Source organism: Apteryx rowi, unplaced genomic scaffold (genome assembly GCF_003343035.1).
Source record: "Apteryx rowi isolate R43461 unplaced genomic scaffold, aptRow1 scaffold_4, whole genome shotgun sequence".
Classification (NCBI taxonomy): domain Eukaryota; kingdom Metazoa; phylum Chordata; class Aves; order Apterygiformes; family Apterygidae; genus Apteryx; species Apteryx rowi.
In genome coordinates, this window is record NW_020450529.1 from 152,027 (window position 1) to 176,464 (window position 24,438).

The 24,438-nt window shown below is 42.2% G+C and overlaps 1 protein-coding gene across 1 annotated transcript in view; it reads left to right on the top strand.

Moving 5' to 3' along the window:
* Nucleotides 1-24,438, top strand: part of FGD5 (FYVE, RhoGEF and PH domain containing 5) — a 122,494-nt gene that overhangs the window by 70,544 nt on the left and 27,512 nt on the right. The window contains exons 6-11 of the mRNA XM_026074893.1: nucleotides 11,480-11,631; nucleotides 13,721-13,877; nucleotides 15,187-15,189; nucleotides 16,330-16,414; nucleotides 19,237-19,287; nucleotides 20,847-20,905. Coding sequence (XP_025930678.1) covers nucleotides 11,480-11,631; nucleotides 13,721-13,877; nucleotides 15,187-15,189; nucleotides 16,330-16,414; nucleotides 19,237-19,287; nucleotides 20,847-20,905 — 507 coding nt within the window. The remainder of the gene's footprint in view (nucleotides 1-11,479; nucleotides 11,632-13,720; nucleotides 13,878-15,186; nucleotides 15,190-16,329; nucleotides 16,415-19,236; nucleotides 19,288-20,846; nucleotides 20,906-24,438) is intronic.

Sequence of the window (24,438 nt, forward strand, 5' to 3'; positions counted from 1 at the left end):
TTCCTCAACAGGAAATCTCACCCTGGGCAAAAACCTCTCTTTGTTCCCCATCACCACCTCTCCCAAGAAAACAGTTTCATATTGCTCATCTTCAAGTCTCATCTTCCTTCATAAACCCACTTCTCAGTAAGGAATAAGGAAGCAAGGAAACCACACCCTAGTTGCTTTGAGAAAGGAAAAAAAGGCTTTTCTTATGCCTGCAGCAGAAACAGTTTTCCATCTCATTTCCAGGCTCGGCTGGAGCACCTATTCGTTCAGCATAACAGAATCCGTTTGGCCTTTCAGCAGAGACTTTAATAGATTGATTGATTGCCAAAATGATGACATTTCCATACGCCCACTCTGCTATTGAACTGAAAGAGTGGAAACATTGTGTTAGCTCACAGACTCAGTATCAGTTGGCGTGGTAGCAGTGATAATAATCTACAGGGTTAGCTGTTACTTGCCCTACTCAAAGGTAATGCAGTTGTCCAGAGAAGGGAGGTAAGAACTCAGGCTGGACTGAGCAGATGGGACTGGCTGGGCCTTACAGTCCAAAGATGCCCCTGTTTTCTTGATACTCAGAATTTAGTTTCAGAAATTGATTAGCCTTTGATTTTCTTCCAGGATCATTTAATCCTTAAACTTTTTCCTTCTTTTCTCCTATTCCTCTGTCCTAGGAACAGGAGAATGCACCTCTGCATCCAGGGTGCACTTGTCATCTTTTTCTTAGTGCTGTTCCTGAAACAGAAATGTTTTAGGTTGCATTCTCAGCCTGATGTTTCACCCATCAACCTGGAGGACCAGGAGCCTGATTTATTTGCTTCCCTTCAGTCAAACATCTGTTTCAAATGACTTTACTAAATATACAGAAATCAAACTTAGTGTGACTCAGACTGCCTCAGGTGGGATTGAACATTTGCTTGATGGTGTGCCATGATGTAATCATGTCCAGATTTATTTTGTCTTTGGCTTTTGTTCACAAAATCCTATTTTTTGTGCATAAATCCTTTTAAAATCATTATCAGTCCCCTCTGAGATATTTAGTGAATTAAGGTACCAAAAGGACAGCTCTACACTGAAAAAACACCAGCCCCAAACTCCTCACTCTTTAAGGAGAGCTGATCCTGTTTCCTGGTTTGCATTTTCCTCGCAACAAAGAGTCACAATTCTTACAAACATCAGGAGCCAGATTTATGCTTCTTCAGCTTTTGGAGATAGTCTGGAATATGGATATGAATAAATTTAACGTGCTAGTTCTCCAGCCTTTGGAGCAGTTTGGGGGCCAAACTTGCACAGAGGCATCCCAAGGCTTCTGACAGCAAAATAACTCTTAGGAAATAAAGAATAAAATCATCTCAGTGCTCAAGTAACTAACTCAAAGGGATCTGAATGCAGATTTTCATCAAGTCAGCCTCAGTGGTTAAACTTTACTTTCAGAGTTCTTGTGGGTAGCATATTCTCAAGCACAAAAAACAAACATCTGACTTAGGAGCTGTTACTATGTATTAGACAAAACAAAACTCCATCTTTCTAAGTATTTACACTCCAATGAATGATTGGCTAGGCTTTTTTTACTGCTGTAAATTTCTTGGATGCTGTTCAAAGTTCTGCTGGACCAATCAAGTGATTATTTTCCTAATGAAATGCTTTAGTGAATGGAGCAGGCTGGCTAAATGAAGAGCTAGTTGGCTGTTAGACTGTCTGAAGCTCTTGATAAAAGCCTAAAGATGCAGTATCAGAGAACAATAGCCTGCCCTCACTTGCAGTAGGCTGATTTTTTTCCTCATTTATTTATTCATTATTGTCTCCACAAACAGTGGGAAAATAACTTTGTATGGACCAGAGAGCTTCTGCAATGGGAACGCTGAGCCAAAATAACTGTCAAACTGTCTTGTGTATCTTTTAAAAGGGGGGGGAAAATCACACTGACGCACTCAGCATCAAGACAATTGCCTGATAACGAGCCCCACTGATACAGTATTCGAAACACGCACGCTGCGGCTTGCCAGTTCTGAAACTCATTTGCAGTGTTTTGGATGAAAGTGTGTATTGGTCTGTGTGTGAGTGTATGCTGAGGTCAGGGTCTCTGACCTAGACTGTACCCTGCAATAGCAGGATAAGAGATTAATTGCATCTGCTGCAATAGTCAGAATTTTCTGCTATTCATCTGGCATTGTTTGCACTGGGCTCAGTAATGAGAAATTTGGGAAGATCACTGCTCAGTGCAGAGGATGGGTCACTCACCCCGCCACAGCAGATACGCCACTTTTTATTTCAGGGGTGACACTTTCCCTTTCATCATTAGGAGAGAGGCTGCTGGCAGTAATTAAGATACCTCCAAAAACCACCCATGAGGCAAACAGGGCTCACAGCATACTACACAGCATCTCATGGCTGCTTTCAGCTTTAATATGGAGACTCCTTCCTGCCCCTTTGAACTCTTTCCCCTCCCCTCAAACATAACGCCTAGACATCCGAAAGAGCCTTGGAGCCTTGGACCTCTGTTGGTTACACCTCCATTTTAGAAGTTAGAGTGGCTGTAAAAGTCTGATCCATTTTATTCAATCACTGTAGACTTCAACTGTATAAAGTTTGGGCGGCAATAAGATTTCCTATTGTCCTCCCTGGCTGATCCACAAGGGGTCAAATATACTTACTTCCTAATATTCACAATTCATTAAAACATCAGCTTGATTTGGGAAGCAATTAAATCTCTAGACAGATATGCAAAGCGATTTTTGGATGCGTGTATGTGCCATTATTGATTGAAAAATATAGAAGTCTGGATGCTAGACAGGAGTTCTGATGTGAGCAAGGTAAATAAGTTGTGTGCATGATTTCTCCTGGTGAAGTGCCAGTATCCCCACCTGGAGACTGAGGCAAAAAACAGCTGTGGTTTTTCACTTATGTATCCGGTCTATTCACTCCCTTTTTGAATTTTCTTCCTCAGCTCTGTTCTGTATATGGAAGTTCACAGATCTCCCAAACCAGAATTCTCCTTGAAAACTGTAGAAATATCCTAGATGAATTTATTCACCCATTGGACCTTTCCAATCTCTTCTCTGTTCTTTACTGAAGAGTGGAAACAGAAGCAGGGAAGCTGATATGGCTGTGATAGCACTAGAGGCCAGATCTTTGGCTGTTATGAATTTAGATAGTTTTCCTCTGGCAGGTGATTGCAAAAACAGCAGATAATTTGTTTCTTCGGAGTGCTGGAACAGACTCCTTTTGAGTTAAGATTTCCCTTCCTCATCAGCATCATGAAGATTACTTGAAAATCTGGGAAGCAGTTCAGCTCTTTTCTGTTTTGTGCATCATTGCAGGTAGTAGCTTCCTTGTAGCCCTGTTGTGGGGAATATCCTTACAGGTGTAAGTGAAAGAACTGATGCAACGAGGAGCAGGCAGGGACTTTGCTTCAGCACCCAAGATCTGGGACACACTGCTTAGACTGCTAGAGCTCAGACCTTTTCTAATCCAGCCACAGTCTAGCAGTCTAACCCCTCTAGCTATAATGCACACTTTCTGGCCACAGAAATGCTTTTCCTTTCACTTAATTCTCTTGAACTATTAAACTGTGGCTTTGCTCTACAACCATCATCTTATATTATAAATTCCCAATTTCTGGCCCAGCGCAGGCCTGATGCTGGGAACACAGTGCAGAAAGCCCGTGAGAAGGAACCTCCATTTCTGCCTGCAGAGCAACTAGTGGTCAAACTGTAGGACTACTAATTACTATTGGCAAAGCCCCCACATACTTGCAAGTGCAGGCACGGTGGCAAATTCCTTCTGCCTTGTCCATACTACAAATACCTAGACTATATTATGCAGACTACTATATACTGCTGCCTTAAGAGTGTCCTGTGGAACAGGTCCCACCAGCAAGTGTTAAACATTGGGGAAAGTGGATATTTTATATCCATTTATATGCAAATGTAAAGATGGGTATTGAAAAAAATGTCCTGTTTTAATGTAGGCAGCAGGATGAATTAAGTGATCTCTTTTTGTCCCATTTTGCCTGGTTTCCTAAGAAAGACTTACTTAATTTCATTGTTTGTGTGTATTCACGTGTATCTGTCAGCTCAACAAGTAACTCTGAATCCTCTGGCGGATTTCAACCAAATTAGACAGATGGATATTAAGTCCCACAGATCTGTGAAAATCCTAGGTAGAGAAGAGACTGTGTAATCTCCCCAGTGAAAGAAAAAGTGCAATGTGAGCACCACAAACTTTAGACAGCAGAGCATCCACATGGGGGCTTGCACATAAACTTCAAAACCCTGGCAATTGCCTCTGTGGTTCCCCTGAGCATGGAGCTACCTTTGTGATGCTGTCTCACCCCACTAAATCACTATCATGGTGTTGTACTCCCTTACCCTTCTATACCCTTCTATTCTCCTGCTAGTGTAGCCAATACACAGGAACTAGAATTTCCATTATGATTGGAATAGCATCTTATACATTGCTACTTTAGAAGAAAAATGAGTAACAACAGAAAAATAAGAAGGAGATCTAGTGACTGATCAGCATTCCTTGACCAGTTTTGGTAGCTTTTCTTTCAAAAGAAGCTATCTCCTTAGCTGCATCTTTAGGTCAAAATCTTGACTTTCTCTCCTTCAGTTTACTCACCTTTCTAATCTACATAGTTGCTTTCAGCTTGTTTCAGGTGGAAGACCCATCAATGTTTTACCGTGGAGACAGAGACTGATTTTCATCCCATCATTTCCTAGCTACCCCTACCAGACCTGTTGCAGTAGTCCGTGGGTCCCCAGGGATCCATGGACCACTGATTGAACATTACTGATCTGATCTAACCTGGCCTATTCTGTTGTACACAGTACAAGCAAACAGATATTCTGGACCCAGACTAAATTACTGCACCCTGGATTATTTTCAAGTAGAAGTTAAAGGGAAATCACCCATTCTGGCGAATAGAATTTACAGCCATATCCATGCAGCTCTGTCTCCCTGATGCACTACTTGCCTGAAGCTGTGGTTTAGCTGACAAGAGATTAGTTTTGCTTGTTTTGATTGGGGTCCTGCAAGGTTAAATATTCTCAGTCTGATAAGACTAACTGGGAGCAGGACTGAAATACAGAAAGTACTACAAAATGTATGGGATGTATCCAGCTTGCAAAATGGCCTTTGACATGCATACAGGATTGCTACAACTGACTGCTTGCAGCGAGATTGTGAAGCAATTCAGCCTATTATTGCAGGGTTTTAATGCACAGTCTCACCATTTCTGCATCTGTTCACAAAATCCTGGAAGCAAAAACCAGAACCACCTCAGCTTCCCCTTTTGCCTTTGAATTAGAATATCAGATTTCCCCTCTGGATGTTGTAAAAGGTGGCTGCCAGCATTTTTTGCTGACTGCTTTGAAAGAGTACCTGGAGGTATCTACCTTCTAGAAAGGTTTCCAGGTTGCTGAACCCAGGTACCTCAGATTGCCTTTCTGCAGCCCTGAGCCAGCTGCCTAAGTCCCAGAGTAAAGTGGCTTTTCCAAAACACTCCTGTACTCATGTTTCCTCTTGGAACATTGGCAAACACGGCAGCATCTCTAAAGCATCTCATCTCCCAGCACCCTGTAAGCCTCACCACCTCACAGTGGGTATTGGATTCTTCTCCAAGAGCCAAGCATGTAAAAGTTAGGCAGTGCTCTACCTAAACTGTAAGATCTTGTTGGATGGAATGTTTCATTCCTCCCTGTCCCATTTTTGTGTAACAGGCTCTGGGATTTATTCAGCCTCCACTTCAAGAAAAAAACAGAAGTTCTTCAGAAGTTTGCCTCAGAGGCATTCTTGGGGAAAAAAGTAACTGGTGAGTGTACGTGATGGGTGCAGACAAAAGGGGAAAAACATTTGTTGCTAAGGGTTTTGATTGTCTTTGTTTCCTTTGATTATTTCTAGGGTTTGTGCTCAGGGATGTTAGTGATTTGGTCACTGGATGGTTGTAAAGGGCTTACTTATGGGTGCCCCAACTGTAAAGCAAAGTTTTTATGCTTCAAAAATGAATTTTTAAAGCACTACTGCTAGCCCTCTATGTCACCTAGCCATCTTTGGTTTTGTTTTCACATACACACACAAGCACTGGTGCAGGGAAAGGCACGAGATAGGCGTGAACTCTTTGGGCTCATGTACCCCTGGATGAGATTGAGCTCTGTGGCCACTGCACTGGAGCCAGAAATCAAATTGCATCGGTTCATGTTTCTGTTTTAAGAAAGGTTTGACCCATCAGGGAATTATACGAACTCAGAGTCTGGTACCTTCTGTGTTTAGATGGGGTTTTCAGGTGACAAGCTTGGAGACCTTCAGGTGCTATGATTGATTAGAGTTAGCGAGACTGCAAAAGCACTTTGTGTTTGATTAGTGGCTTCCCAGACACTCAGCACTTTCAGCAGTGACATATTTTTTTGAGACCGGTGTTTATAGCAATTATTGCTATGCTTCAGTTTTTTTTATTAATCATTAGGAGGCTAGCCATCCAGGCAACTGGAATTAAATAATTTGCCTAAGAATTCATTATAATCAAAGGAGCAGGCAATTAATGACTAATTAAATTCACTGAGATGCTGTGGGAAAGGAGTGTTAATCTTGTTGCTCCTCTATAATGGAAAGTGGACAGATACAGAGCTGTTTGATGTTAATTTGGAATGGATAACATTTCTATAACATAATAGGTTACTTAAGCAGATCAGTAGTGAACTTACTACAGCTATTCACTTCCCCAGGCACAATAAGTTGAAAGAACCCTTTGGATTCTTTCCCTTTCCCTAGTCTGGATTAATTACGATGACTGAGGACTTTGAAAGGTTAGTGGATTCCTTTGAGTTACAAAAAGCACCCATAAGAGAGAATGGCTGGCTTAGATGGTTGGAAAGCATCTGAAATATGTAACTAGATAGGCTCGCTCACACACCAGGAAAAATGGGAGCTAGAATAGCACAACAGTGGGATCATTGGTGGTACCAGGGCAGGACACCTTGCAGAAATCAGACCAAAACAATTAGGAAACATGCTAATAATACTTTTTTGGAAATTTTTTTGATCTTGTTTTACCCAGGATATAGTTAGTCAAAAAGAAAAATGTTGTCGTGTTTTTTTTTTAGCTAGTTCCAGTGGCTTTTCAGAACACAATGCTTCATCTGTCATAGCTGCTGAAAAACTGTAGCATATGTGCAACTTTCTTTTTTGTTACTATCTATCAGATGAGCATCATTCCAGCGAACTGGTGTGCACTGCAACTGAGGGTGATAAAACAGAAAAGCCAGGAATGAATGTGAGAAGACTAAAAATTTCTATTGCCCAGAGTCAGTTTCTCTAGGTGAAGAGAGAGGAGGTTTGCAGCTCTCTGCCCACTCTGTACATGTTTTGCTGACAGACAGGATAGTCCAGGCTCTCCTGTACAGAACCTTTCACCAGGACCATAGTCACCCCTACCAGATCCCCAGAATGCTGAAATTAACAGAGCTACCTTGATTTAATCAAACTAAAGCAGACTATTTAATGTAAAACATAGATCCCCAGTGAAACATGTTCAGAGCTTGTGAGCTGTTCATACCTGGACACTACCAGCTTTCATGGAAATCAGTTTCAGACCCCTCCCTAATTATTCCATGTACTTCTAAGCTTCTTAACCAGACAGCAGTCAGACTTATAAGCAATGCCATGATAAATCCCATTACAGCCCAGGGAAGTTCATAAGATTGTCTCTAAAAGATCAGGGTACAGAATCTGACTTTTTGGGAATAGGTTTCATGACCACTAGATCCTGATAGAGGACAATACTCAACCTATTCCATCCTGGTTCAGGGCTGGATAGAAGAAGCATGGCATCTTTTAATAAGCTGGGAGACCTTAAAGGTTTCTTTTTATTGAGCCCCTGCTTCCTTTCACAGCACATTTGGCTGCACCACATACAGTGGGGCGGGAGGCCAGGAAATGGTCTCCAAGTGGAAAAATCTAGCTGCCATTTCTATTAACTTACCCAGTAGAATCACCTTCCCATCAATTGTTAAAACAGCTGCATTTTTTTAATGATGAACTGGCTTCTTTGGACAGGCAGAGAATGTTTTTAATATATCTTTTAAAAAATGTTGTTTTTAGTAATAACTCACTGTTTGTAGAGTAGCATGTGAAAAATACACTCACAGCATAGATCTGGCCAGATTAGTAGGACACTGAAGCTTTCCTTCAAGCTAGCCTTCAGATTAAAGCAGAGTTCAGCTGTAAACCTGCTGGAATAACAATTTCTGATGTGATGGCCTTAGCCTGACTGGATGCCAATCATGGCTCTAACACTAGCACTGTCATGACTAGCTGCTTGGGCTTTTTTTGTGGTTATGAGCTACCTGACCCTGCATGCAATCACCAAAAACCCTTTTTGGAATTTGTTTTTTTCTCAGGATGCAGTGTTATAGTATCCATAGCAAGATGTAGATTCTGTATATTCTGGTAAGTCGCGTGTCTGGACTACAGAATAGGTCACACTAGATCATATCATATCAATATGGTCCCTACGGCCTTCAAATTCAGTGAATCTAAGTACATTCAGCTGCTAAACCTCTGTTCAAGCTCTTTTAATGCTGAACTTAAAAACAAATAGAAAATTGTCTGAATTTTTCCCTCAGTCTTCTAGAACATGTCTCTCTTTAACACAATAGGACAGCAGTGCTTGAGTGATCACATGTTAAACAAAACAACTACAATGTTCTCCAAATAAACCATTTATCCAAACTATGGCCACAAAAGAACATTCACTTCAAAAGCCTGACATTAGCTGATACAGCTTGATCCTCATCTGTCACTGAGAGTCAAAAAGCACAGACATACAGAAGTCATGTTAGAGTCTGTGCCTTCACAGGGCCTGATGGGCTGTGTTCTGAACTCACATGTCTGAGCATTTGAGTTCAAACCCTAAACCCAGATCATGGCAGTATCACTCTTGGCAGACCTCTCTTGTATCCAAAATGCACCTGTTGGTATTACATTCACTGCATAGAAGTTTAACACACATCAGAAGTGGCAGAAAATCTAATCAGCATTAATAACAGAGCTTGACTGCAATCAGAAACCTTCAAATGGTTCAAGAGAGTTTTGGATGAAACCCACAGTAACATACCTGGTGCTTTCTTATGCATTTTTGTTAGTGCTGTTCATGAGTTGATGGAGGTAGAGTCTTGTGCATAAAGTGGATAGCAGTACTGACTCCTCTGGTTGAAGAAATTTTTTAGACACCATCATCCACTTAATCTAGAGCTGCTCTTTTCCAGAAAGTGCCTTCTGGGATGGCAAGTTAGCTGAGACGTGGCTGCAGCTCCCAAAGTCACTATGATGATTTCAGGTGACAAATAGCAAACCATCACGGAAACCATCAACACCATTAGGCTGGCAGCATCTGTGGAAAGACACTAACCTGGCTTCTCCACTTGGCCCCCAAGGTTGGCCAGATTTAAGGTATTCACTGGAAAAAAATAGCTTGGGTAGACCAGCACTGAGAGAGAATGCTGCAACCTCCTAGCCTTACTGTCACACCCAAAAAGCAAAGGAAGGTCAGATAAGGACAGATAATCTTTTGATGAGGCAGGAAGTGTTGTAAACTCCCAGTCTGCAGCTGCTGCTCCAGAAAGAGTCATCAGGAGCTTTCAAATCCCACAGTTAATGCAACCTCTCTACTGAGCTGGCATTTTGATTATTTACTCTGTTTTCCTCTTTCTCTCTCACCTCTTTTCTCCTCTCCTTGTGTAATAAAAACTCCAGACACTTCCTGGCTTTTGGGGATGCAGAAAAAGATTGGAAAAGGAACTCACAGAATGAGTTTCTAAGCAGTTCTGTATGACCGTCCAGTTTCTGTTCTCATCACAAATGAGACGCATCTAGGTTTCCAACCGCTCACTTATTTCCATAGACAAACTTTGCCCATGAAGACCAGACTAGCAAAAATAGGAAATTCAATTGTAAGAGCCCTATCTGACCCTGAAGGAGGAACATGCACCTGCCTGGCTCAGTCATCTCCTTAAGGGAAATATAGAGGAGAATTTAAACCTATAACAGTTCTGCAGAACTGTCCTCAGACAAGATTCAGGATATTATGCTAACACAGTTCAATTACTTGTACTTTGTAGCAATACCAAAGAATCAGGTGCTGAAATTACAACTTTCTAATTTTACTGAATGAAGGCTGCTGCTTTCTAACACTAGATAATACTATGAAGATAAACCATCCAGTTACGGTGTCCTAGCTCCTGACAAGGCACTCCGCGTCCCTGGGTTAGGAATCTGTCTCACTCCACTTAGCAGCAAACAGTTAGCTATTCCTATGCACAGCATCAGCATTCCTGCCTTGCCTTGGGCGTGGCCTTGCAGCCCATTGCCACAGTTTGCATTCAGACCTCCATAGGGCTGTAGCAAAGCTGGGCAGTCCGAAATGCCTGAGCAACTCTAGCTGCTGTCTGTGAAGACAGGATGTGTCTGGTGTGGCTAGCAGAAACCTGGAAAAGGCCAGGGCACCAGAGGGGCCAAAGTCTATTGAAATACTTCCAAGTGCCAGCAAGGCTCCTTCACCAATCTAAAGCAGAGAAGATGGATTCTGCAGGAATCAGGGTATGACCTGGAAACATTTCAGAGTCCAGAGCTTTGGATAAAGGAGGCTTTAAACAATGTTTTGCACACACAAAAATTGCTATCTGTGCTCTTGGGATGATCTTCTAATGACTGGGAATCTTATACAAATTACCTCTGCAGTTTCAGATGGGAGCTTTATTCCTCATTTCCAGGCCTGAGCTAGGGAACCATTTTCCTATGTGTTGTTAAACAGGTGCCCTATCATATACCAGAGGTGGCTACATTTTAATACTGAGGAAATTACTATTGTGCACAGATAATTTAGAAAACACTTCAGGATCAAAGGCATTCTAAAAGGATTTACTGTTAAGAAAAAAAGGTCTCTGTTAGGTTTCATATGGAAAATGATTTGTTGCATAGCTTAAATTTATAGCTTCTTCCTCTCCATAAGTTAGGATTCGTGGACTAATGTTGCCAATTTTAACATAAGACATGTAGAAGTTGATCGTTTTCATATCAAGCTGTTGGACTCATGAGGTGATGGGAGAATCACATCCTTCATTTTTTTAAACTACATTTCTGGTTAAGAAACATTAGAAAAATGAGACCTGCTAAACCCAGAAAAGCAGGAAAAATGGAAGGTAAATAAAAAGATACCAAACTCACTATGTACATAAAGGTCTGATGGCTTGGTAAGATGAAATGCTCAATTTGGGGTTGGCAGCATTGTGGAATTCAGCCAAAAATGTGTGTGAAACTAATGGACGGAGAAAACATATCCTATGTTCTCTTTGCTTTACTGAGCACAATCTACTACTATTGATAGCCTATTTTATAATTCCTAGAAAATGTAGTTTAGGAGTTAAGAAATTGTAATGAAAACTTCAGAAAAGAGACTTTAAGACTGGCTGCCTAAATTTTGTGCTGCTGTTCACAGGACTTCTATGAAGGTATCTTGAAAGTGCTTGGGGAAGAAAATGAGAATGAACAAGAAGAGGTTAAACTCAAGCAGGGCTTAAGTGAAATCCCTGAAATTTATGAATTACATCAAGAGATCCTGGGAGAACTGGAAGAAAGAGTCTTTAAATGGTAAGGAATGGCACTGTTTGATGGCCTTGATGTACCCTCCACAGCTCAGCATTCCCGACTCCACTAGCAGCGAGACTGTGATTCCAGCAAAGATGAAAGAAGAACCTGAACTACTCTGGCAGATTTTGTGTACAGGCAGGCAGAAAGTAAACATAGGGACTATCAGGCTGAGAAACCAAATACTGAAGCATTTGCGCAGTGCTGGTTTATACCCCCACGTACACACACAGCACATGCTGCCAGACTGATGAAGGCAAGCCAGTATGCACAGCCCATGGCTCCAAAGCGGCCCCATCAGTCAGTGTGAGGACAGCCTGCTTCATAGGCATTACCCTTTCTTGCCTTTGCCTTGTATGTTCAGCGAAGCCAGTTCGTAATCATCACCAAGAGGCTAAGCATGGCCTGCAGGTCACAGATTCAAACCATGAGAGGCAGAGAAAAGCCTCAGACATCAGAATTGATCTTAAAAAAGATTCTCTGCTTACAAAAAATCTTCACAGCAACCACGTAACTCTCAGATAAGGGTCACCCCCTCACTTCAGTGTCGAGACAAGGCTCTGCACAGGCTGAGCTTCCAAGCCAAACAGACACTGTCAGCTGGCTGAGGAACTCCACCTAAGCCAAACATCCTACAGGGGCGAAGCCTTTCCATGAAAGATTAAGGCTGTGCCTAAGACAGACAAAGCTCCAAAGCTCTTTTAATTAAAGAGACCTCTGGCATAATCCAGGCTGCTAGGTCTTAGTCTCTCAAACTGCTGGAATAAGACTGTCTAAGACAAATTACCTCTGCAGTACCAAGCTTACTAAACCTACAGCAGCCAGCACAGCCCATAGCCTAGGCTGAACTACTCTGGTTCCGACAGCTCATGACAGACTGTATAGCCTGGCACCGGCACTCCACTGGGCTCCACCAAGCAGCTGTCACTGATTGTGGCTGCCTTATCCCAGTGCTTCCACTGAGCAGTTAATGAAGTCAATTAAATCAGGAGAACTTTTCAGAAACAATCCTAAATGCAGTGCACAGCTCTACTGATCAGCTCTGCACTTTCAAATCAAAGCATGCAACAGGGAAAGGACAGGTTAAAGGGAGCTTTACATTGGTTTGTGTCCACTAAGATAATGTTACCAATGGCAGAAAAGCTTACAAAATTCCATCAATGATTGTGATAAATATGCTCTTAACACAAACAGAGTTGGTGTTTCCAGCTGCAGTAGCTGAAATCCAAAATGACTTGTACCTAAAGAAGTCATAGCCATACTCTAACATAGCAGCATGCTCCCTGTTTCCTGAGGCAACACTGACACTCTGGAATGCCCTAGGCCAGCTGTCCAGAACAGGGCCCCATGGACACTGTGGAATCAGGGAGGAAAGAGGGCTGTACTGCAAACACTGTCTCAACACAACAGAATCACACACTGCATGGGACAGCACTAATACAGGTTGCCAGTTCACTGCCACCCTCAGTCCTTCTAGTAAGTCCTTCCCCATGCCTGCGCTCCCCCTCCATGCCTGCACTCCCCCAGACACTCTGTTGCTCTAACATTCCCAGGAACTCAAGTTTCCCTGTTAAGTACAATTACTCTTTTGCACTCTCAGATTTTGTCCTGATCTCTCCTTTTATGTGCTTCATAATTATTTAAATACTGTGCTGCTTGGTGCTGAGACAGCTGATGGTTGGGCAGTGCTGAGCAGGGGGCAATGAAAGAGAAATTAAGACATATTATAACTGAAGACATGATATCATCCCCCACAACTAGCACTCAAAGCCCTGCAGCAGCTGCAAGGTCTGTTTAGAGAAGTGGGAGCTGAATCCAGAAAGCAGACATCCTACCTGCTACCTAGGCACTGCTGTAGCTACGGATCAGTCAAAGAATCAGCCTCACACAGGGCTGTTCTACAGCAGCCTGCTTTGTTGACCATCAGTGAACTATTGTTGCTTTCCTGCCATTTAATGTGGACTTTAGCTGCACAATGTCATTAGCCACTGTGGGTGTGATGAACAGAATTGCTGTAATGAGAATGAAGTAGGGCTTTTCTTTTCTTTTTTAAATTATTTATTTACTTGTTCTTTTCTTTCTGTGGCCTTAGGGAGGAACACCAGAAAGTTGCTGATGTTTTTCTCTCCAGAAAATCAAGGTTCAATCACCACACTGCATACATTATGCAGTTTGATAGGAATTTGGCTTTGGTGGATGAAACTTGCCTTAAATACTCCCAACTGGCTACCATCATTCAGGAGTTTGAGGTAAGGCCCCCTTGACTGTTTACCTGCATTAATATATAGTTGTGCCACATGGCTTACTCAGAGATATTCCTGTCTGCAACTCCACCAGCGTTCACACAGGGTAGAATGGGAGAATAGCTCTCCTCACATCCTGGTGATAAAACTGAAGTGTGATGTCCATGCATGCACGATGTGTTTCTGGCTCTGTATCTGTTGCCCACACACCCCTGTGTGTGTGCATGCAGAATGTATATTTGTGAGTCTATAGCTCTCTGAGTATACTTTGCTCAAATACATGCACGTAGTGGAGTAGTTTCCCATTCACAAATTAATATATTAAGCTCTCTGAACATGTGTGAAATTTAATATCTATTATTGTTAACATTTCTTCATATCTCTTTCTCACTGCATTTTCCATCTTTTCTTTACAATTGAATTTCTCTGCATTTTTAAATGGATGTTGTGACAGGCAACAAACCAAACTGCAAAGGAAGGCACAAACTCTAATGGCTAGATAAATACAGGGATCTGCTCATCTAGAACCCTGAATAGTCTGTAACCACTTGGCCTGTATCAGTAAGAAAGAAATGTATTTTCCAGTTGCATTAGCTACTCATCCCTGTTGAATGACTGAAAAAAACCATCAGGATGCAAGTGACAGAAATTCAAGCCATGATGCTTGATTACATTTTGAAGTACCAACTATGTAGCCAGGTCACATCACTTCAAAAGCGTAAACCCATATGTTGATGGGAAGGTTCAGCTGGGCTACACTAACTCTATTGAGCTAAAATGGTTAAAAGTCGTGCTGCTTTGCTGTGGGTCTAGAATCCCTGTTTCTTATTATCTTCATCTGATATGAGGAATAACAATGTTTACTCAGGTGGCAGAGGGGCTGTGTGGATGAATTAATGATTGCACTTTAAAGGTTATTTAGAATGCCAGCTCTATGGGGTATGGATTGTGTTTTTCTCTGCAACACATGTGAAATATTAATGATAATTCATTTCAAAAGCCATTTGGAAGTCAGCATTTACGAAAAGATACCTTGCAGCCACCACAGTTATTTCCTGTTAGCAACTAAGCGGAGCTCTCATGGCTCACATCTCTCTGAACAGGAACTCGGTAAATGCAGGCTTTCTGCTGATGGCCAGTGTTCCCAGCATCCCTCCCAGCCATATGCCTACACACTCCTGTCTTAACTATCAGCCCTGAGGATTAGCTCCTATTTCTAAGTAGATGGAGCTTCTGCTATGACAAGATCATCAGGATTTTGCCCTAGAATCAGTGAGCTCTGCAATTTTTTTCCCTCTTGTAATACATGCAAAAGCAGGTACATGCACACAAATGCAGGGGAGGCATCTCTCAGACCTTTCTCATTGTATTTTTAAAGCATAAGCACTATTAGCTTCCAAGTTTATCAACCTAGAATTTAGCGATCCTATTTCGGGCACCTTTGACTTGAGCATGGGGGACTGGGAATGCTCAGTGCAACTGTGAACACACATTTGGTGAGTTCAGTCAGCCAGTCACAGGAGTAATACAGTAACATGAAACACCTCTGCTGCTGCGGAAAATGCTGTCTCTTGCCAGCCTTCCTTTATATAGTTAGCTTCCTAGTCTCCCTTTCGTCCTGCCTCTCTTCAGAAGTGGCAAACACTGTGGAAATTTTGGTCAATGAACACTGAAGCCCTGTGAAACTCAACTGGGTTTTGGACTCAGACCTTGTAAGGAACCAGCTAGCTTTCGTGCCATTCCTCTCGGGTCCTGGAAGCTTCCACTTCTTGGTGCCTCTGAACATGCGGAGACTTTTCAGGACTGAGTTTTGTGGTTTGCTTTTGCAACAATGTCATGAAACTTAACAGTTATACTGCAAGTTTCATATTTTAACTGAGCCTTTACGAGACCACCTGCAATGGGCTGAATCTAAAAGGGTAAAGCAAAGAGAAAACTGCTACTTCTTTTCCACGTGAGTGTTAAATTGGATCACAGCTTCCCTTTATTTTGTTGCAAACAGACTCTGGACACTCAGTGCCAATTCAATCACAGGGATGCTTTGCTGTATTTTGCTCAATTCTGTGTCTTGAAATAAGACACTAAACTGCAGACAGAAGAAAAAAAGACGACAAGCTTCACTGAGATCTGCTTCCCTGGCTCTTCAGACACCACCCTAAAATCTTTATCCAACCTTTAACTTCTAACTGGTATTCACTTTCCTTCCTTTCCTCTCCTTCCCTCTGAGTTCAAACTGTTTTGCGAATGATGCATAGGAAATAAGCTGACATCAGTAGTTCTTTTTAGTCACAAAGATTATATCCCTAAAGAGATGGGTAAACTGGGAATGGCTCAGTGAAGTTTGTGCATGCAACTGGTAGCAAACTTTCAGGGGACGCACCAGGTGGAGGAGGGACAGTTTGGTCCTGAGCTCACATATCCCTGGATCTTTGTTTCCTCTTCCCTCCCCTGAGGACAGAACTCTGGTGACAGCCCACAGAGCGTGAAACACCAGCTTTTGAAAGTGGTGCAGCGTGTCTTCCAGTACCGTGTGCTGCTGACAGGTCAGTAAAACTAAACTGCTCTTAAAGGTACTACAGTGGAATTTCTCCTGTGACGTCCTGTGCTTTCTTTGTGCTGCACGTTGATGCCAAGACAGCTAAAACAGGGCTGCAGAAACTTGAGATTTCCTGGGAACTTCAATCTGCTTAATAACAGATTCAGGAAATGTCAGGGAGCCTGGAAAGGAACAGGCACTCCTTCAGCATGATCACGCTGAAGGGTCACTAAAAAGTGTTAAGTCAAGTGCTTTTAGCCCTTCCTTCCTGGCTTTATCCTTCCATGAAGTAGGAGAGGCAGAGTTCAGAAACCTCACTGCCAGCAGACAAGTTTAATTTTATTTATGTCAAAGGTAATTATCAGAGGCAGTAGGGGATTGTAGCTCCCAGCAAGGGGAAGCCCCCAGCACTGTCACGCAGTGGCAGAACACTGTCTCCTCCCACTCTATCAACAAAGCAGCACTGCACCCTACACCCCACATACACTACACCTAAGACTAGCAATGACTTTAAGTCAAAGTCCCAGACCAACTTCTCCGCATTCTAGGAAAGCCCAAGCAGAGATCCAGATTTATATGTTGCCTTATAGTAACACCTCCCCTTTACATTCAGCACTGTATCCATCACTCCCACCTGGAGTCTCTCCAAGTGTATCTTCTGGGGTTTGTGTTCCTTCCTGTGGCTCATTCCCTGCAAGCCACGGCATATCTAGCAAGTCTGAGCCTGTGAACAGAGAAATGTTTTTGGAGAAGGATGGAGCCCCCAGCAAGAACTGTGAAGTTTAGGTTTGTTGCTAATGAGCTGGTTGGAGAAGGAAGTGCTGAATTTAACAATGAACCTGTGTTGTCCAGTAAGTTTGGCAGATTGAAACACAAGAAACCAGGAATCCATAGACATAAAGATGGAGAACTGTTGTTGGAGCATGTATATGTGTGGGTGGAGAGAGATGCAAGATGAGTTATGCATGGGACAGTAAAAAGGAAGCCATAAACCATGCCCATATTCAACAGCTGATGAAAGGCACAGCATATTAGAAGTGACTCCTATAAATGCAGAATAAAGGGACCATATGAATTTCTATTCACAGCACAAATTAGCGGCAGCTTCATCTTGCTCCAGACACTTTGATCAAGGATGCAACTCATTTTTCACAGCTGTTTTTGCTTTCTTTAGTAACAGCAATACAAATGAACACTGGATGCCAGTAGTAAGATTTTTTTCTGTCTGACTTGCTTCCCTCTCTGGGAGCGTCTACATTAAGGGCAACTTTCCAGGCTGGCAGTTTGTAATACTTAGCTGTCTCACATGGTCCTTACAGTGTTTTTAGTGCATGCATGAAAACACAGCATCTGAGAAAATGAACGTGGCATGTCCCTGTCACAAATACCCCCAGCCACACTCCATTTTCTGTGTCCATATCTGTGGTCCACAAGGTAAATTGCAAACATGAATTTGTGAGAGAGCCAGAAGAGTCTGAGTGCAGCCCCAGTGATTGGACGTTCCCTCCACGCTTGAAGCAGCTTGAGCTACTCCTTGTCGCAGGTACTGGCACTAACTGGGAAGATGAATGCTTTCTAGTCCCCTGGAGTGGTTTTGTGTGCACAAAGGAATAAAGGATAGGGTCTGCTGGATCATGATATTCCAGAACTGCTGCTGCAATTCTTCACCGGAAAAAAAACAGCCCCTCTGTGGCTGTCAGGACAGGAATAGTGTAGTCCTTCAGTTTCTCCAGGTACTATAAAATTATATATATACATATATTTATAGGTGCTCTTGTGTATTCATAACTGGCTGTTTCTACCAGATAAGGAAGGGTATTTTATCAGGATATTGGTTGCCAGTTACTGCACTACAGCCAAAAGGAGTTGCCTGCTCAGTTAAATGAACCAAGCCAAGGACAGAGCTCGCAGCTGTGAAAGGGAATGCTAAATACCGCCTGACAACACAACACAACACGTTCCTGCCCGACTTGGTGTAGACAGACTCTTTCCTGAACCCAGGTGAAAGGCAGGTAGAATTCAGGGCAGCAGGGAGGAGACAACATTGGAAAACTGCATGCACATGGATAGGACATTCAAAGGTTTCTGTGAGCAGCACCACACACAGCACATAGGCCTGGTTCTTGGATGCAGAATTTAGGAGCTTGGATTCATCAGAGAGATAAGAATGAAGTATTTCAGGACTGGGCTTTAAACATGGTGGCGCTCCCACTACAGTCATTAAAGGCATAAAAAGACCCAGACAAAGAAGAGACAGATGATCTGAGTCAAGTAGCCCAGGTAAGGCTGACAGGTTAAAAGTTGGTAGATAATGTAAATGTAATTCCTATAAATGTAAGTCCTACTGTGTGTTGTTTACAGAACCTATTTTCAAAATGTGACTGAGTTCAGTAGTAAACACTGAACTCTGCATTTATAGAACCAGAATCCCCTTCCTTTGTCTATACAATTCATTTTCTATTAATATAGAGAGAATCAGTCATTATTGCCAACACCATTCATTCAGATGAGAAAACAGAATTCATGAGAAGAGCAACTATTAGTAAAGTGGTGCTACTCAGCATTTCTCTTGACTGAAAAACAAGGAAATATTTTTGTCCCTCTGCTTGTTGGTTTATACCTGTCAAGTTATGTGATGAGTCCAGATCTGAATCAAAGCAAGATCTCAAAATAGAATGCAGTCAAAGATAAGTTTCAATTTGGAAAGAGACAATATATACTTAATTATTCAGAAATAAAGTGATAGGGGATATTCAGATATTTTTTGATAATCCAACTACAGATCTGCATTCTGATTACTGGATGTCTGTGTTTGATTATTTTCTACAGATTACTTGAATAATCTTTGCCCTGATTCTACGGAGTATGAAGCCACACAAGGTAAGATGAAATAGGTAGAACAGAAATTCTCTTTCGCTAACTCTGCTTCTAACAAAGTGTGGGATCTACATCAGGAGTATATGGAAGAGGCTTATTTTCAAGATCTTGAGTTAATAGGTTAGATATAAGAACTGTAAGAACTCATTGCTAATTTAGATAAATTATTTACAGCAGGAACCATATCTTTTTTCATTGAAATTTGTGGACTGCCTTTAGTTTTGACATGATGAACATACAGAAGAAGAAATGATTATGCATACAAGCATGGTACAGATATTGTAGTTCAGCCCTAGACACCAGGAAAATCCTAGTCCTCTTTGGCTCCTCCATACTTGGCCTGGTAATTGTAAAGCCAAGTGGGATGGCTCAATCTGCTTGTCTGTATATCATTATCCAGGGTATGCCTGCTGCTCTCTGTGCTGTTCAACTTTGGAGCGACTCAGGAGGCTTGAATTATGTGTCTCTATTTCTGTATTCCTTAAGCCCATGTACACTTGAAAGACAGTGCTTTAAAACCAGTTCTGCCTAGTCAAGAACAAATCCAGATGTTCAGCTGCTGACACCATCCTTCCTACCATATCAGATGGGTAAAGCAGAAGTTGCTTACTCCCACTGAAGTCAAAGGTAGGATTAGCCTTGGCCTCAGTGGGAGTAAGCTTCAGGCCCGGGTAAGCAGGAATAATGTTGTATTAGCAAAACCAGTCCACCTCTCTATTAGACTGAGTGTGAATCCAATCCAGCTCATAAGCAAGGAGATCTGCAACTCCATATTCTGTTCTGACTGAGAGCTGAGGCTGGCATAAAACCTAGTCCAGGCCCTAGTCATTGACAGTGGGATTACAGCTATACCAGTAAATTAAACAGAGCTAGGGCAGATGTTTGAGCCATGGGGCCACGCTTGCCCACTCTGTTGTTAGCACACACCTGGCACATTTCTGCCCAGTAAGCATGCTCCCAGATGATGCCCAGGAATGGGTAGGACACCTTGTTTCGCAGGCGAAGAGATTTAAGATAAGGACCTGAGCTGTCTTATACCATTGCCCTCAAGGCCAGTGAATGCAGCCTGGTCCATGTTATTTGCCAGTGGCGGCTCCAGATGTTCATTCATGTCATCACCTCATATACACTTCTGTCAGAAAGGGATGACCTGTCCTCTCCCTTGACAGCAAAGGACCACCATGCTTTTGGATGGCTAAAGCTGGGCTACATGATATTCTCCCTGCCACAAACTCCAACTGTCAAAAGTCTGCAACCAGAAAATGCCACAAAATGATTTTGGGCCATTCTAGGCGCTTAAAAGGGACCTCACAAGCTCTCCTGGCCAGCACAGTCATGACATAAAGCTTTGCGCAACAGAAGGATGAAGGAGAGGGGAGCAGACAGCGCTGTTCTGTGCCCTAAATTTGCCAGGCAGTTCCATCCTGAAGGTGCCAAAGGAATTTAAGGAGTGGCTTGGGAGTATGGGGAGTTTAAAGATGCTCTTGTATATAGAAGGGATTGGGGTTATTCTTCCTAATCTCGTATGTGATTCATGCTCTTTGTTTTGCTTCATCCCTCAGCTGCCTTACTCATTGTCTCTGAAATCACAGACCGAGCCAATGACAGCATGCTCCAAGGGGTGAGTCCTACCATGCCATAATCTGTTCTGATCAATAGTGTTTTTTCTGCACATCTTCTGAAGTGAGTAGGTAGTATATCTGTTAAATTCTGAAGCCTCCTCGAGGTGACACCCAAGGGTTTGTACAGCTCTGGTTTATAATATTGCGGATATGGAGTAGGTCTAGGCCCATTAATGAAGCTGTACAAGATCTAAGTCACTGTAGCATGCAGCACAGAGTCTTTTCCCTCCGAGGGGTGTTGAAACGGTATGTGGAGCAATGAAGTCAGAGATGGGCATTTTCATGGTTCTGTTTCTAGTCTGGGATGTTTTTAGATATGAAACCTTGAAGATATCACAGATGTGCTATTAGAGATATCTTCCAAGCTCATTTACATGACTTTTCCACAGTATGGAATCCCATTTTACTTCAGAAGAATAGGTCCTGATTTATAGCCTTACAGATCAGCTCACAACCAAATGGACTGGCCAAGACTTTCACAGGTTAGAGCTCTTGTGTAAATTCAGATTTAGGCATCTAAATAAATTAAATACCTTTCCAAAATATTGAGCAGTTCCTTTAAGGTCAGTGTAACTTAATAATACCTCTCACATGATATTAGAGTCCTAATCAACTGGCAAAGTTAGCCTGCACATAGCTGTTCTTATGATCATTTGTTTCCAAGAATCTAGGTCTGATTTTTATCTAAGTTGATAGAAGTTTTGCTACTGACAACAGTAAGAAGCAGTGTTAAGAGGCACAGAAGGCAGCAATCAGACTGTCAGACACTGGATCCAGAAAATTCCTCAGGAATTCAACTTGGTGGACCTCCATGTGATATCGTATCTAGAGCCAGTGCCTTTCCTTATGTCATACCAGCCATCCATACCTGCAGCTAAATTCTCTCCTTGGGTCCATGTTTGCAACACTTGCAGCTTTAGCTCTGCAGACACAGCATTCAGCTTAAGGAGTTCTAAGAAGTGTCTACAGTCCTCATAGCCTAACGAAATGTCAAGAAATGGTCATAGTACAGTCCAAAATCTCAAAAATGCCATTTTTAAAGCCTTCTTCTCAAGGCCTTTAGACTACCAAGGATAACATGCATTACTATGGAAGTTATTAGTGCAGTTGCGTTCTTGCTAATGTTGATCATTATGGTGGTTTCTTCTTGACCGCATTCATGTCAGAGGACAAAGCACCTCATTCCAGACATCCTGCATTTCACCCAATGAGTGGTTGCACTGAAGTGTATCTTTCTCAAAAGCTGCCTAATCTCAAGTATTTTATCACTGCATTTAGATACAGTGATTCCAAGTGATGGGGAATGTATCATATCTCTTGGGAAGCTGATCACACTTTACTTCTCACTTGAACATTGCTGACTTTAACATCCTGCCTTGGGATTTGGCCGTGCCTGTGTCTCCTAAATTAAAGATCTGTTTGGCACTGCAAACCTTCCTCCCTATGGTTAATTACAGATGGCAGTCAAGACACTTCTTTATTATTTAATCTACTGAGGAGAATGTTGCTAATAATCACTCAGCCATCAAAACATGAAATACAAGAGACATAGTGGAAAACATCTGAGCATTAATGTGGACCACAGGAAGAAAGTGACAGGAAATATCAGCCCTTCTGAGTAAGAGTTTGTTTTCAGATAGGATTTTAAAGCTGAAAGAAGGAATGCACAGGAACTGATAGATAGGGAAAGACATCTGCTGGGGGCCACCACAGCCACATACCAGCACTGCTAACCCAACATGTTCCCTTTAACACCTTTGCTCACTGCCTGCGGGGCGGGGAATAAGGGTGCCTGGTGAAGCAGTGAATTTAGACTGGCAAAACCATGCAGGTCAGGCTAGATGAAGGATGTTCTTTGCAACAGCTTGGGAGGTAAGAAAGAAAGAGTCTCAGAATCCAAGGTGCCCTTCATCTTTTAAAAACAAAGCTTTCGTGCTCTGTTCAGAGGAAAAGTAGAAGCAGCTGCTTTCAGCAGATGAACCTGAGAGCCAAGAACCTCATCTTTTGCTCACATCTGGAAATCTCTGCTCCTCAGGTTTAAAAGCCATGTCTCTGATATGCTTGCCAAGATCATAAACACGGCCTGTGTGTTCATGGGCTGCTTTACAGCACGAGGTTTACTGATGATCTCCTCATGGCCAGAGACAAACAAACTCCACATCTTTTAATGTTTGTATCAGAAAGGGATAATTGGGTAGTTAAAACTATTTACTATTTCCTGAATAGGGAAACCTGTCTTTGCAGATCTGCCTCCTTCCCCTTTTGGAAGCACTAGAAATAAGGACTGATGCTCTGCACCTGCTTTCCCTGAAGCCAGTGGCAAAATTACTGCATATCGATAGGAAGCCCAACTAGTACATTTCTCTTTTCGTGCAGAGATTATCTCAAACCTTAAACCATAAGAACATATAAAGATTTCAAACATCCTGAAGATCAAGGCCAAAACTCAAAATTCAGATCTGCATTCTCACTCAGTGCAAACTCCAAAGAAGTCTGGACCTACTGTTTTTGTTTAAGTCCATCTCTACTTTTCTGTTCCAAGCTTCTCCTCACTCCTCTGCATCTAGTGCAAAACATGTTCCCCCTTTATGCAAGAACATCAGCCCAGTGGCAGTGCTGATGTGGCTTGGTGACAATCCAAAACTTTCCAAACCTTCAGCTTAAAAATCACACTTCTTTTACACCTCCTAATTGCTAAGGAAAAGTTCCAAAGGTAAGCCATGTGTAACCAAAGAAACACTCTGTGTTTCAGCAACTAGGCAGCCTGAACACCTTTACTGAGTGGTGTAAGCCCTTGGCTACATTGATCTCCTTTGTTGTTTACTCTCAGCTTTATTTAAAGACACTTTAGGTCTCAATATGAACTATTTCATTGTCAGCCATTAGAGTAGATAGGATGGGAACAAAAGTTAGGAGGGAAGCTTTTGTGAAAGAATCAGTAGCTGTGCAGTGGACAAACACACAATGGTGAAGGAGGAGAAGGAAAGGAGAGAGAAAGGAACATAAGAAGAAAGCAATGATGCATGGAAATCACGATGTTCATACAGACTAATTCTGAGTGATGCTCAGCACTGACAACAATAACAGTAGTTAATTACTACATAAACACTATACTGTAACCTAGATGAAAGAATAGATGTAGACTGTGGGTAGGATGTGGTCTAACAAGCCTAGGGTTTTATCATAAAAAGAAATGTAAACTGGCCCACCCTACAGAATGACTGAAACCATGGCCTTATTGAGCAAGGGCTTTAACAGGTTTGATTCTGATTTTCTTTGTTCCCAGGCAAACAATTTCTAATCCTACCTTTCCATTACTAAAACATTCTTTGTGCCAAAATAATAAATGCCTCATCATAAACCTGAGATCTCAGGAAAAGTTTCCAAAATAATCTCAGAGCTTAGGGATACTCATATCAGAGCCTGAGAACTTCAAGAGCTCAGATCATAATCACACTCTTTTTTCTGGCATCTCTGCTTACTTAGATTTCACTCAGATGTCTGGAAGATTTGTAGGAATACTTTTCTGAAG